At 36.7% G+C, this 14,171-nt stretch overlaps 1 protein-coding gene across 1 annotated transcript in view; it reads right to left on the bottom strand.

The window, feature by feature from the left end:
• Positions 1-14,171, bottom strand: part of ncam2 (neural cell adhesion molecule 2) — a gene marked incomplete at its 5' end in the record, with an annotated part of 79,985 nt that overhangs the window by 38,627 nt on the left and 27,187 nt on the right. Inside the window, 2 exons of the mRNA XM_015053791.1 lie at positions 8,187-8,356; positions 13,078-13,195. Of these exons, the coding sequence (XP_014909277.1) occupies positions 8,187-8,356; positions 13,078-13,195 (288 nt within the window). The remainder of the gene's footprint in view (positions 1-8,186; positions 8,357-13,077; positions 13,196-14,171) is intronic.

The following is a 14,171-nucleotide window of genomic DNA, read 5'->3' as shown; positions in this document are numbered from 1 at the left end:
TTGGAGAGCTTGTCAAAACACGAGGGTCACACACACGTACACACCAACACACTCCTGCATTATTTTACCTCCCAGCAACTTCAGTAAACAGATCAATGATCTGAGGACGGAAACGGGTTTGTGGGTAAATACCAGCCTGAGACGGTGGAGAAGAGCAAACATGTAGATCCGTTTACAGAAGGGCTGAAGGATCAGTTTTTATTAAATTACTTAGAATTGGAACAACTTTGACTTAATTATTAAGAAATTGGTGTTAAATAGATGCAAATATTAACATTTTTCAGCAATAATTGCAATTACAGTAAAGTAATATTGGTATTAATGCCATGCAAAGGCTAAACATGTTTTGCACATGTTTAGCCTTTGCTAAACATGTACAAAACATGTTTTGTACAAAACATATTGCACATATTTCACTTATATGTATAAAACCTCCACTTATTCTGTTCTTCTTTTTATATTATTTTATAGTTTGTCCAGCTGGTTTCTGTTTGTGACCTAATATGAATCATAATTTCGTTCTGTTATGTTGAATGACAATAAAGATAATCTAAATCTGAATTGCATTTGAAGTCTGGACTTTGACTAGGCCACTCCAGAAACTGTTTTTGGAGCCATTCACAGGTGAACTTGCGTCATTTTGTTTCTTCAGGTTAACTTTTATATTAACATTTGTTTTGATGATTTGAAACAAAAAATAAATAAAAAGGAAGAAATTAGTAAGGATGTAAATACATTTTTACAGCACTGACAAATCATCTTGACCAGTCCATTAAATGCTAATTAATTATGTATAGCAACTGAATGAATAAATTGCATTTAAAAAAAAAATAGTTTAAACACCAAAAATGTCCTAATCTGAATATCTAACATTACAATCCTCGATGTCTCAACTCTTGGTGGTTCAACTCCAAAAGTTGGAGACTTAAGTCCAAATTTTTACCATTATATTTGAAAAAAAAAGTGAATTATGGCTAAAAACTAAGCTTGTTGCAGAATTTAAATAAAATCCCAATCCCAAAGGAAAAATCCAGCCAGAATTAGTGGATAAGTTTCTTGTTGGTGATTAAATTTTTGCTAATGCTACAGAAGGAAATAAATGAAGTTAGAAAAGATGCAGCGACATCAAGGGTTTGGACGCTCAAAGGTTTTTACAGGTGAAATTCAGAGCCAGTTAGTCATCTTTTAATTAGAAAACAGCGACAGAGAAACATCTCAAACTGGCAGGAGAAAACACAGAAACCCTGCAGCAGGATTAGAAAAGCTGCACAGAAACCACCTTTTTACGCTGCTGCCATCTGGCAGTGGAGATGTGCTCTGTGGTACCGACAGAAGCAAAAGTTTCTTCAACAAAAACAAAAAGTTGTATGTCTGAATGGTGGAAATGATGGAAAAGTTTGATTTTACTAAACCAGAACAAAAAGTTATCCTAGAAACAGCTTTTCTGAGGCCATATATTCCTTAAAAATGCTGAAATTCTGGAAGCATTTTCACTATATTCTAAATTCTGTTCCTTTATAGGGCTGAAACGATTCCTGGAATGACTCGAGTATCTCAATTATTAAAATTCCTTGAGTAAAATGTATCTGCTTCGAAGCTTTGTTAAACTATGTTTTATTTAGCACACCTTTTAGTGATTACTCATGCTGCGCAGCGCTCTCACTTCCGCTTGAGTTGTTGATGAAAGCTAAGTGTTAGCAACATAACGTCCAATTTTTAAGTTTGTTCCTGGGGGATTTTATTGATTGATGATAATATCCGGGTTTTTATTGTCTTTCTGGGGACCAACAGGCATCCTTAAACTGACTGAGTATGGCAGCTTTTCTCCGCCTGGAGCTGTTGCCTGGTGGCCGGTGTTCAGAGCGAACAGCGGTGAAGTGCGCGGCGGGTGGCTGCGCAGCAGATGATTAACGTAAGTATAGTTTTACGGACGAACCGGAAAACAAATGAACCACCATCTTGATCTCAACAAATGATTGGTGGAGCGCATCATGACGATAGAGCTGTTAGTTTTGTTTTCATGTATGACAAAGGAGCCAAATCCTGTCGCTAACATGGACAAAAAAGCTTTAAGTGGCTGAGCAAAGTGAGAGTTCATCTATTAGACTGACTGAAGATGAAAACATAAACTAAAAGATAGGATTAAATAAGTGTTCACTTCTTCCTACTCCTTTCAAACAGAAAGGTAATAGTAAACCATGTTTTTGTTCCTGCTTATTTATGCACGTTTTCTACTGTTTGCTTGTTTTCTTGTTTTTAAAAACCTGTTTGAAATAAATAACAAAAATGAAATCAAATCAATTTTTATAAGTGTATTTGTGAGCTTGCCTCAGAATATCATTTGTGCAACTTTTCTTCAGGTTAATTTAGAAAGTGAGCTGTTCTTGTTACAGGTTAATTTTCAAAACTACAGAAAAGTAACTATTAGAGATGCTCAAATATGAAAAAAATGGACTGCTGTTGATATCCAATGGTAACACTGTTATTATGTTAGATTTAGCTTCATTTTAGCAATTTTTAAAAATACCTGTAAGAATAATCGATAGATTGCTAAAATATTCATTTACAACAACCCAAATCCTTCACAAAGCTTTGCAGAAGTGCAATATTATATTTTTCTGAAGAATTAAAGGCTGCAAACATTTCTATGAGCTTTTCATGATATTCACATATTGTATATCTGCTTGGCAATGGGGATAATTTCCTAAATCTCACTCTTTAAAGCCAAATCAGAACAATTTGGAGCTCATTCAGCATCAAGTATCGGTTCTCAAATAACAGCACAAACCAGCTTTAGAGCTATTTTTATTCAACGACAAAAGATCACGGAGAAAACAAGTCAAAATTACCTTAAACAATTGACCGACTCACTTTAAGGCTTCATAATGAGACCAAATGGCTGCTGGGATGATTTCTGCTAAGAGGGAGACGCGTGGGGCACTCAGGATGATTGGCCACATCTATTACACTTTCTAAAAGCTTTTAAAACTTTCGCAGCTCTTAGAAACACACAAAATACACACAGTGAAAGGTTTGAATGGCCGATGTAGTGAGTGAGCTCTTCATCATCAGCGCATGTGGAGCTGCTCTGCCTCAGATTCCCCTCATTGTGAAAACATTACATGGAAAACGTCCCATTCATCAAGATCCCTCTGCTGGGAACGTTATTAATAAAGAATTATCTGCAATATTTCAGGCCTAAATGAGAGAGAGCCGAGATGCATTTTGATGAGAAGAGTCGAGAATTAAACGACCTTCAAAGTTTTGGATTATCGTAAAGACTTTTTACGTTTTTTTTTTGTGCAGCACATTACAGAAATTACAAAGTTAAACAAACAAAAGACACTACAATGAATAGTTTCTGTAAAAATGTTAGACTTTATAAAAGTACTTAAGCCTGACTGAAACAAATAAATAAAGGCTGAAATAATTTCAATAAAACATCTTTTTATAACAACCCCATACTCTTGAGATCTTGTCTGGTAAAAATATTTAATTTTTCTTTCTACTTTAAACCTTGTAGATCCTACTTTAGTCAAAAACATTCATCTCCAATATTTAATAGACTTTAACCTTTTAAAACCCACACTGTGTCTGAATCTCTGGTTATTACTGGAACATAAAATGCATTAGATGGAAAAAAAAAAAGCAGAAACAGTCGAAGTCTGACGTTAAATCTGATCAACTGAAAGACTGCTCTCCTTTCACTGCATGTTTTTGCTTCCATCTTCTGACATAAAGCAGAAAAAAGTGTTGAAAGCTTCATCATCCAGCCGGTTTGATTACGACTCCCTTTACCACTATAATTACAGTTTATTATATCAGTTAGAAGCCAGGCATTACATTATTATATGGATGACGTAAGCCACTAGAAAATGCTCTTTATGTGTCAAAAAGACAAGAAAGTAACATAAACACGCAGTGTGAGTGTTTAAAATTGCACAATTAAAGCTGGAAAAAGCTGCTGTTTTCAGATGAGTTTTATTTTTACCGTCTCTGTTGGAAGTTTTGATGTTACATAAAGCTCTTATCCCACCCACAGACAGGCATCAGGAAGCAAAAATGTTCAACTTGCTGCATCGGATTGGCCTAATGCGTGTTGTTTGTTGTTTTAGCCGAGCAGATCCATAAAACAAATGTCAGCACAGATTCTCCCTCCTGGATCCACCGCTAATAGCCAACAGGCTCTAATGATAAAAGCCACCGCTGGGCCCGTTCTGCTACATCATCTACATTTTTCGGTTTATTTAAAACCGCTGAAAACTGATGTTGTTTACTTTCCTTGCTCTTTTGTCTTATGCTGATCCTTGGATTGTGTGTCATGTTTCCACTCATTAGGAAAAAAAGAAGAAGCGAGAACAATGTCGTGATGTGAAAACCAGATATTGTATTTCACGCACCACTGGCGAAACCGTAAGAGAAAAAGTGGCAGAACACTCTGATTTTGTCTGCAGAGATAAATTTCCCAAGCCACTATGATGAATTTCTCCTGATTGCTGCTGGGGGAAGAAAATAAATCCTAGCAGTGCATTTAATATTCAGATCCTTTGTAATTCCTCCTGAAACTGAGCCGTGGTGCGTCTACCTTTCTGCATCTTACTGCTAATTGAGTCCAGTGGACATAAATATAAAGAGAGACACACCTACCTGTATAAAGAGAAGTGCATCATTTTCTACTCTAACAGAAAAATGAAGTAAAATCTTTTGAGTCTAAAACTGACAAAATCATTCCTTCATCTTGTAACATCAAAAATCTACATTTCCGGCTAATTAAGGAAACTTTTTAAGGACAAGATGATGGCGTAGTTATCCCAAGTTCCTGAAATTATAGTATCTGGACTTTAATCCAATAAACATCACCACAGGAACTGATTGTATTTGATTTATTGTTGGGTTAAATGTTCAAATGTTTGCTATATTCGAGCGTGCAGCAATGCCTCATGTATTGCTAGCATGCTAACATGCTACAGTGAGAAAATTAGGCAAAAGGAGCTTTAGTAAAATCATTAAAAAAAGATTTTATGTCTTACTTCATTAGTAATCAAACTATGCAAATCTTCCTTTCAATTTTCTCAGCATGGAGAAAAAATTAGCAGGTTGCTAACAGATTTTAATTTTTATCAGCATAAAATTTGAATAAGTTTCACTAGTTGGGTAACCGGTTAAAATTTGATGTAGATTAATGTTTCAATCGAATATTAATAATATTAAACCTTGATTTATACAGTAGAATCTCTTGAGGATGGCTTATTTACAAGAGAGACCTGCTAAGCTAACAACGCTAACAGCTAGCTTCTCAATTTCCCATCTTGACATTAAAAACAAGTTAATTTTTAAACATTCTCATTATCATTCACTTTAAACTGAAAAACATTAATCTCTAGAAAAAAGAGGAAATAATCACTGCAATAAATAAACCTGCAGTTCTTGCTGTATTTGGGCAAACTCAGTTAATGCTACCATGCTAACATGTTAGCTTGAAAAATGTTTGGTTTTAGGCTAAGAATGAAAGACAAAAGATGTAGCTGTAGCAAAATCATAAAACAAAGCCATGAAATCTTGTCTTATTTCAGTTTGTTGTGAAATAAAACTTAGTAATTGAACAATCCAAATTTATTTTAATTTGCTCAGCCTGAAGAAAAAGTTAATAGTTAATTTAATCAGCATATAATTTGAATATGTTTCATTAGTTGATTAATATGTTCGCAACTGATGTAGTTTAGCTAGCTTTAACCTAGCAATTTGAGCTAATTCTCATTACCATTCCCATTTAACTGGAAGGTATTTATCTCTAGAGAAACAAGCAAAGAATTGTTGAAATAAATACACCTGCTATATTTGAGTAAATTGCACTTAATGCTAGCATGCTAACATGTTAGCATGTAAAATGTTGAGTTTTAGGATAACTGTTATTTTTGAAAATAAAAACAAAGTCTTGTCTTATTTCAGTTGGTTGTGAAATAAATCACATTAGTAATCGAACAATCCAAACCTGCAGGTAATATTTTCAGCCTGAAGAAAAAGTTAACAAGTTGCTAACGTAATTTTTTTTTATCTGCATAATATTTTAGTAAGTTTCAGCATGGACCAAGTTGAGGTGGGAACTGAGACATCCCTGAAGCCACGCTGCTGGCATGTCTAACCCAGAGGTGTTGTGCATGTAGATGTTCCCTCACTGTGTGGATTTGTTTCTTTCAGACACACACGACTCAGGAGCCTGAAAGCAAGACGAGCTGGAATAATCCCTGAAGACTGACAGAACGCTCTCATTTACAGCTCAAGGGCTGCTTCAGAAGAAACTCTGCGCCCAGATGTCAGCGCTAACGTCTACACATGTGGAATAAGAATAAGGAGAACTCAAACATCCACAGAAAGTGCTCAGAAACGAATTTAACGGTGTAGGGTATGTCAGATTATTATGGTGAACAAAAAGCGCACACACCTGCAAATATCTCGTCTAATTTACAGTAAATGACCCGTTTTCTTTCCGCCTTTGCGGTCAGGAGTAATAAAACTAACTTACAACAGCATTTCCCTACAGTGCAGTCAAAAAGGAGAGCTCCTCCCTGCTGCTTAGCTTTCCCCCATTAAAATGCGCATTTTGACGAACCAGCGTTTCTCCACATATTTCCGCGAGAGGAATATCAGAGCAAATAGCCAGCAGGTTCATGAAATTAGAAATTGATTTTTTTTTTTGTATTTATGTGAACTGGTCGAAATTTGAAACGATAAATGAGATATTTCTTTGCAGCAGCCGTTGGTGGTGGTGTGGGCTGGCGGCCATTTTTGGACTCTGATGGTTTTGAAAAACCGTTTTAGCATAAAAGAAGATTGTGAGCATCCTCACCATAAAACTTTATGGATGGACATAAAACACTCCTCACTGTAATGGATATGCTATTACATCTGGATTTGCTGGAGATACACCAGATAACAGGAAAGGAAAAAAGAATTACTCTATTTTAGTTTGTATGGTTGATTAATAAATAACAATAAAGTTGGCCTTATGCAGCCTATTTGATTTAAACTCCTATGTTTTTTCAAATACATTAATATAAGTAAAAAATAAAGGTTTGCACTAATATCTGGGAAAAAAGGAACACAAAAACATGAGTTTGAAGCAGTTAAACTGCCTGTTTTTTAATTTTTAGCTAATTTGTGAAAAATATTTTGGAACTTAAATGAGTGGCGCTCACATTCTTAAGAACTTTAAACTAAAAGAAGGTTTTCATCTCAAACTTTAAAGTGACCCACGATTAGTTGAACATGTTAGCCTAAATATTCTGTAATTTTCCTACTAACTTTATCATATTGCGTTTGACTGGTGTAATTTTAAATAATGTCACACTGTGTCACTGTTAGCTGTAATTTAAAACAGAAAGAAAAAAGTGAAGTGAATCTGGATAATTTCCTACATAAAACAAAGACGAAGAGTCGGACCTAATCTGTGCCCTCAACATTTCTCTCCAGAAGACTTTGCGTCATTTGTACGAGCAACACTAACAAAGACTCCAACAGGTGATCGTTATCTTAACAAGTTTAATAGATGCAATTAATAGTTATTTTCCACTCCTGTTTTACTACTTATGTATGAAGACGCAGCAATAAAACTGCAGATAAATCTTGTTAGTTTTAAGTTTCCCCTTATGCCAACATACAGGCAAGTAGCCAATTCTTAATTTAAAAGATTGAAGATTTTGTAACTAATTTTCTTTTCATTAAAGAGGAACATTGTGGTGTTTACCCTGTTTATGACCAAAATTATATATTATGTATATATATTTGGACTGCAGAAGTATTTAAAAAGTGCTTCTTCTCCATTTTTGTCGCAGTCATTCATTATTACTGTTTTGAGTGAAGAATAACAAAAGGACAAAAATAAACTAATAATAAAAATTAACTGCTGTGGAAATTTGACAAGAATAAAATGCACTTTGTAAAAAAAATCTGAACATTTTGCAAATTACATATAAATTCAGAATCTTCAGACAGTGAATCAGTTCATTTGAACCCAGATTAACTAAATTTAAAACTAGTTCTTGTTATTTTATTAACACTCTGAATAACCAATCAACTCTTTTGGTTAATACATTTTTATCTCATTCACTTGAGGAGGCAACGTAAAGATTTTTACTGGTTTCTAACACATGGACACATTGCAGATTTAGTGACTGTTGACTTCTCACCGAACACTTTGAGCAGAAGCTCTCTCTCCTGGAAGCCGGCCTTGTTGGAGGCCTTGCAGGAGAACGTTCCTCCGTCAGCCTGCCGGATGTTTCGGATGGTCAGCATGCTGCGTCCGCCCTCCAGCTGGCTGAAAATGTACTTCTCTGAAGGCTCCAGCTGCTGCCCCTTCCTGCACAAACACAAACTAACACCTTCAGACCTTCTGCACTTCATAAAACAAAAATATCCTCTCTCAAATTTGTCTACAGTCACCTCTGGACTGCAGCACTTTCTAAAATCGCTCCTCTGACGCACTGAAAGCTCTGCTGACTTAATGTCTTTTCACATTGGACTCTGTTGGAAAATTAATCAGGGGGAAAGAAACAAGCAGCTAAATTGATCCATGTCTATATTAAGGCTTCCAAGCAGAAGCACAATGGTGAGAAGCAGGTTTGCTGCCTCCCCCGCTTGTTTATTTGTGGCTGTTTAACCAGCCGTGTAATCCACAGGGGTAAGACTCGGATTTTATGGGGGGGAAAATGTCAAATTTCTGGAGCAGATTTAGACAAAAACATCATAAAATGAGTCACTGAGTGAATGATCTCAAAACTTTTTTGGACGAGATATAAATGACGTTCCTGAAGCATATTCTGTCCACATGTCTACAAACTATTTCGATACGGCTGAAAAACGTATCGCAGTAAAAGTGTTTCATCTCAGTCGATGTTGGTAATTATTTGTTTTTTGTTTTAAATATCTGACTTTCTGACAAACTGATGCTATGACCTTTTTGGTTTCAACCAGAGTGTGTTGTTTTTACTTTTAAGCAGCAATGTTGCAATCACAGCAAACATGTTTTGCACGTCAAAAACACGCGTGTGTATTTGACATTTTGCTCTAGATGAGCATCAGATGTGTCAAAATCGCTCTAGACGTTTGTTGGGACAAGCCGTTGTTTCCCGTTACCAGTCTCTCTGTATTATGGGGAATGAGATTGAGAGAGCTGCACCAAAATATTATGTAGTGAAAAGCTTCTGCTGTCACAACGGCCCAGATGTCTCTGCCGAACTTTTTCTGTTCAGTTTTTATTGAACAAACAACGTCAACAGCTGATAATGACGTGTTAGGATGAGTCTCTTGCCTTTTTTTGTCTCCCAGTTACTTTGAACAATGGCGGATGAAATATTGAGAGTGTCTGGGTTTTCTTTACTGAAATTGATAAGATGTGGCCATCGGACATGTTTGAATTCACCAGATAATTCAGAGGTTTTGTGAGTTTCACAAGCTAGCTGGGCGCTGACGACGGTCGCAGTCAGCGCTGTTTTTGTACCAACTACAGGTCACTACGTTACATAGAGGAGACTCTCTGATTGGTTGATGCTCTGCGTTGAGAGGCGAAAGTTCAGATTTTCCAACTCCAGCCTCAGACGCTCGAAATGCTTCAATCACACCCTCGACACGCCTCCACATAGACTTTGAATGTAAACCAGACGTTCAAATCCCGTTTGGTGTGAACGCAGCATCATAAGACACAGTGATGAAACATGAAACTGCTCAGTAGGTTGTTGCTAGGTAACCAAAGCATGAGTGAGTTGCTAGGTAACCATGGAGTGAGAGAGTTAGTTGTTTCCACCAATGTAGCTTAGCTAGCCATGAGGTTGAGCGACTAAAGTCTTTCCTCTGCCTACATTTCCCAGAATGCTGTGCGTTTCTGGATAATTTCAGTGAAATTATTGATTAATCTAACAGTTGCATTATCTATTGATTGATTTATTATCCAACCTTAATGAACTCAACCAATTATATAAAACAGGTGGTTCTATAAGCTGATGAATTATGGATAATTTTTCACACAAAGCTTTTCTATTTTTGTTTCATAAATAACAGTACTCAAGTTCAGATTTTAATAAATGCATAAAAACCTTCTAACATTAGATTTTAAAAAATATTTCGTCACTAAAACAAAACAATTAAAGGAGGGTAAACTTAATTTTTTCAGCATAGCTGGATGCATGTAAACTAATATGTATTTCCATCTGGACAAGCCTAAAACTTACCTACATGTGTAGTTGAATCTATATGTATAGAGCTATATGTGTTTCTAAACAAAGCCAACCTTCTCGTCTTGTAGGAAAAACCTCATTTAAAGTCGGCGGAGGAATCACCAAAGCAAAGTAATAATAACTTTACGAGGCGGAGAGGAAATGAAGAGAGGCGTCATCGTAGCGGTGGACAGTCTAGGACGCGCCGCAGCAGTGGATGTCATTACACTGACTGACTGCTGACAGATAGTCTATTACCAAAGATGCTCAGCGGACGAGGTGAAGCCTCACTCTGACAGGAAATGCAGCTGTGAGGCTGGAATATGCTGGGAGGCGCGAGATCAGAAGCAGAAACTAAATTGGGTTGTGATTTGTTGTTGGCGTCAAAGACGTTTTCTCTGTTTGCTGGTGAAGAGTGTGAGCGACCTGCAGGCTGGAAACACACCTCCACTGTTCCAGTCAGTGGGCCTGCTGATTATCTACCGCTAAAATGGCTTTTATTTGATTATTGGAATACTAATGTGGAGCAGAATATGTAGCACCTGGATTAGCGGCAGTCAAACAAGCCGCAGAGTGATGACATCCACAGGACCGAGCCCAAATATTTTTTCAGAGCCTTTTATTTTTCAGTAGAAGTTAACAAGTCAGATTTTATGGGAGAGGCTGGAGTATAAAAAGGAAAATAAAAACCAAAAGATTAAATTTTATGCTATATAGCCTGAGGTGACCGGATTCAAACCAGCAATATTAATCTGTCACTGAGTCAGACTGTCATCCATTAACGGCAGAGTTACGTTTACTTGAGTACCTTTTTAGGAGAAATTTACTTTTAGGAGTATTTTTATTTCAGCAATTTTATTATTTAGTATTTCTGCTCTTACTTGAGTTAATATTTCTGCATTTTCTACCCACTGAATGAAAAACAAACATGTTTTAACCAAAAAACTCACCAGACTCAAAGCTCAAAGTTGGGACAATAGAGCAACATTTTCTGGTTGCAAAGTTGCTAAAATTAGCATTTAATTTCATCTGCAAGCAATAAACTGGTTCTGTCCTACCATCACAAATATAAAAATGGACTTTACTCATAACATGTCGAAGATTATTACGAAATTGTTAAATGGAGTGGATTATTTTCAAAGATTAATTGACGTATCAGGAGACTTAAATTCATTTAAATAAACAAACAAATGTATTTTTTAATTTCTTCAACAGCAGTTATGAATCTTAAACTTGAATCCTGAACACAAGTTTGATGAGATGGAGAGAGGGTGAGAGAAATGGTTAAAGATCACATAATGCATGCTCAAATATTTCCAAATATCACCGGAGAAGATTAAATGTTGTCCTTTTGACAAAAGAGGTTTCATGTGTAAATTATTACTAGTGTAGGTGCTAAAACCCTGCAAATTCTTGCACTTAATTAGTCGACTCAAAGTAAAGGTTGGATTTTCTAATGTGATTATTCTAATGTGGTAAAAGGTGAATTTGTTAAAAGGATTGATGCGTCTTTGCTATTAGTGCCTAAAAATGTGGAAAAAAGGAAAGAAAAAGTTACAGCTTTTGATATTTTAACCATTTCCATCAAATTAAATCTCGCCTGCAGTGAGTTTCTAAAGAACGCTTCATTTTTTTGACTGTTTTCTTCCAGAGAACCATCGATTTCTGTTCACTTTGGCACCGCGTGTAAAACAAGTCGCAGAGAAACCCGCCGGAGCAGCGAAGCGTGTCACAGTTACAACTGTTTGTGACATCTTTACAGTTCGCAGCGATGAAAATAGTTGCAGGAAACACCGCCTCTGTGCTCCGTTTAGACGAAAGGCAGAATGACAGAAAACAGAAAAAAGATGGTGCAGGGAAAACAATATGACCTACAATTGAATCCCCATAAAGTGCTATCAACAGATGCCCAGGTGCAAAGAGCTTGTCACAATTGCCTGCTGAGTGGGAGCGAGCTAATTGCTGGATGTTGGAGAGAAGAGTGGATAGCAGAGAGTCAACTACTTCTGGTGCAAATTCTCGCACTGCTGCTGTTTGACATTTGATCTTTTTCTGCAGCTGTTGGAGGTGATGTGTGAGGGCGGATTGCAGATTCCTTAATTAGAGCTGCGACATGATATCTTTGTTGTCTGCAACTGAAAATACTGAATCTAGAGTGTGTGACTTATGGGTAAAAGACAAGCGTGATAATAGAAACCGTACGGATTCAGTTTATGTTCATGAACTTTAAATGACATGCAGGGTTTCCCCCAGAAAACTTGGTAAGCCCAGAGCTCAGGGCGCTACGGCTGGCGGCCATGTTTTTGAGTTAAGAATGTTTAAAGTTGGCAGGAAATTTGAAAATATCACCTGATAGTTATACGATTTTGGAAGATTAATACCTAAACACCACCTATAAAGTCTTAAAAAATGGCAATTATTAAAAAAAAAAAAAAAAAACCTAAAAAATTAACAATGCTAAGCCTGGTAGGGGCCCAAGTAAAGCCTGGTGGCCTGCCAGGCTTATAATACGCTGGGGGAAACCCTGGGCATAGTGGAAGGTTGTTGGATCAAATCAAAATGGCGTATTTCCTGGAAAATGCTTAAAAAAAAAAAAAGAAAACTTTATGAGAAATAGACACATCTGAAGTAAATTTTAAATATTTTCAGGATCATAAAGAACTGGCTAAATTTGATGGCAAGTTTGATGATGTGGAGCAGAATATCATAATTACGAGCCATATTACAATATTTCAATCAGAGGCAATGCTGAATATTCACTCTTAAAGGAAAAGAAAATTGATTACTTTCCTTTACTTTATATGCTAAGTTTTTTTTTTTTTTTCTGTTTCAATTCTTTTCTATGAACAGAAAGTATAAAAGGCATTACCTGTGCCATGTGACCAGAGGATCAGGAGATCCTGAAGTGATGCAAGTGAAGGTGACTGACTCCTGGTAGTCGGCTGTGGCGTTGAAGGACTGCTGGAAGACCGATAGCGATGGAGGAACTGCACAGACAGGAACAAGGAGTCACACATTCTGCCGAGGTAATGGGACGAAAACTAAACGTTTTGCAAGAAACGTCAGTTTTCATGAAGCCGTATAAACACCTTCTGATCACATATGCAGGAAACAGCAATAAGACAACAAGCTGGCATTGTTAGCAATCTGTTGGGACTTCCTGGAAATGCTGCGGATGTTTGTAATTCCCACGGGGATTTCAGTTGACATTTTGACCCAGCTTTGGTGAAAACACAGGGACGTGAAACGATTATGTTGTTTTCTGCTTCCGAAATGCTCGGTTAAATCCACTCGAACGGAGACGAGACGGAAACGTGTTCGAATCAGAGGAAAACAGAGAGTTTTTGCTTCCTGTCTGATTCACAAGACCTGAGCTCCGGCAGCTGATCATGTCAGGCCGATTTCTGTGGCTCAGTAGAGACACTTCAGTCCGGTGGTTGTTGGATTAGGAGTTTGAAGGACATGCAGCATGAATGTTATTTTCTTTCCGAGGTGCATATCATTTTTACATTTGGGAAAATTTAATTTTATACTGAAACGGCTACTTCAAAGAGATGGAAAGGAAAATTTTTCTGGTTAAATAATGTCTCAGTTAGCAGAATAAATAAAAGATTACTGTGGCCAAAGACACAGCCTTGAGGAATTCCTTACATCTCAGGAACCACAAGGTTTATTCGAATTGTTGTGGAATAAACACAAAGCTACCAATGATATTAGCTAATCTAACACATCAGTGGTACATTAGCTGCTGGTGCTATTAGCTAATCTAACACAGCACAGCTCCACTGATGATCTGTCAGAGTTTGTGTGTTTTAGTCACCTCTTTTAATTTATAACTAAACCAAAAACCAAATTCCACAGCACATCTACATGTTACGGTTGTCATAGTCAAGCTAGCATAGCTAAATTACTTTCGTCTCTTGCACTATGTTTTTTCCTTAATTAAAGCTTTTTCCTGACCTT

This window comes from Poecilia latipinna, unplaced genomic scaffold, assembly GCF_001443285.1.
Source record: "Poecilia latipinna isolate Pla-1442-1.1 unplaced genomic scaffold, P_latipinna-1.0 Scaffold1202, whole genome shotgun sequence".
NCBI lineage: Eukaryota > Metazoa > Chordata > Actinopteri > Cyprinodontiformes > Poeciliidae > Poecilia > Poecilia latipinna.
This window is presented reverse-complemented; position numbering and strand designations above follow the sequence as displayed.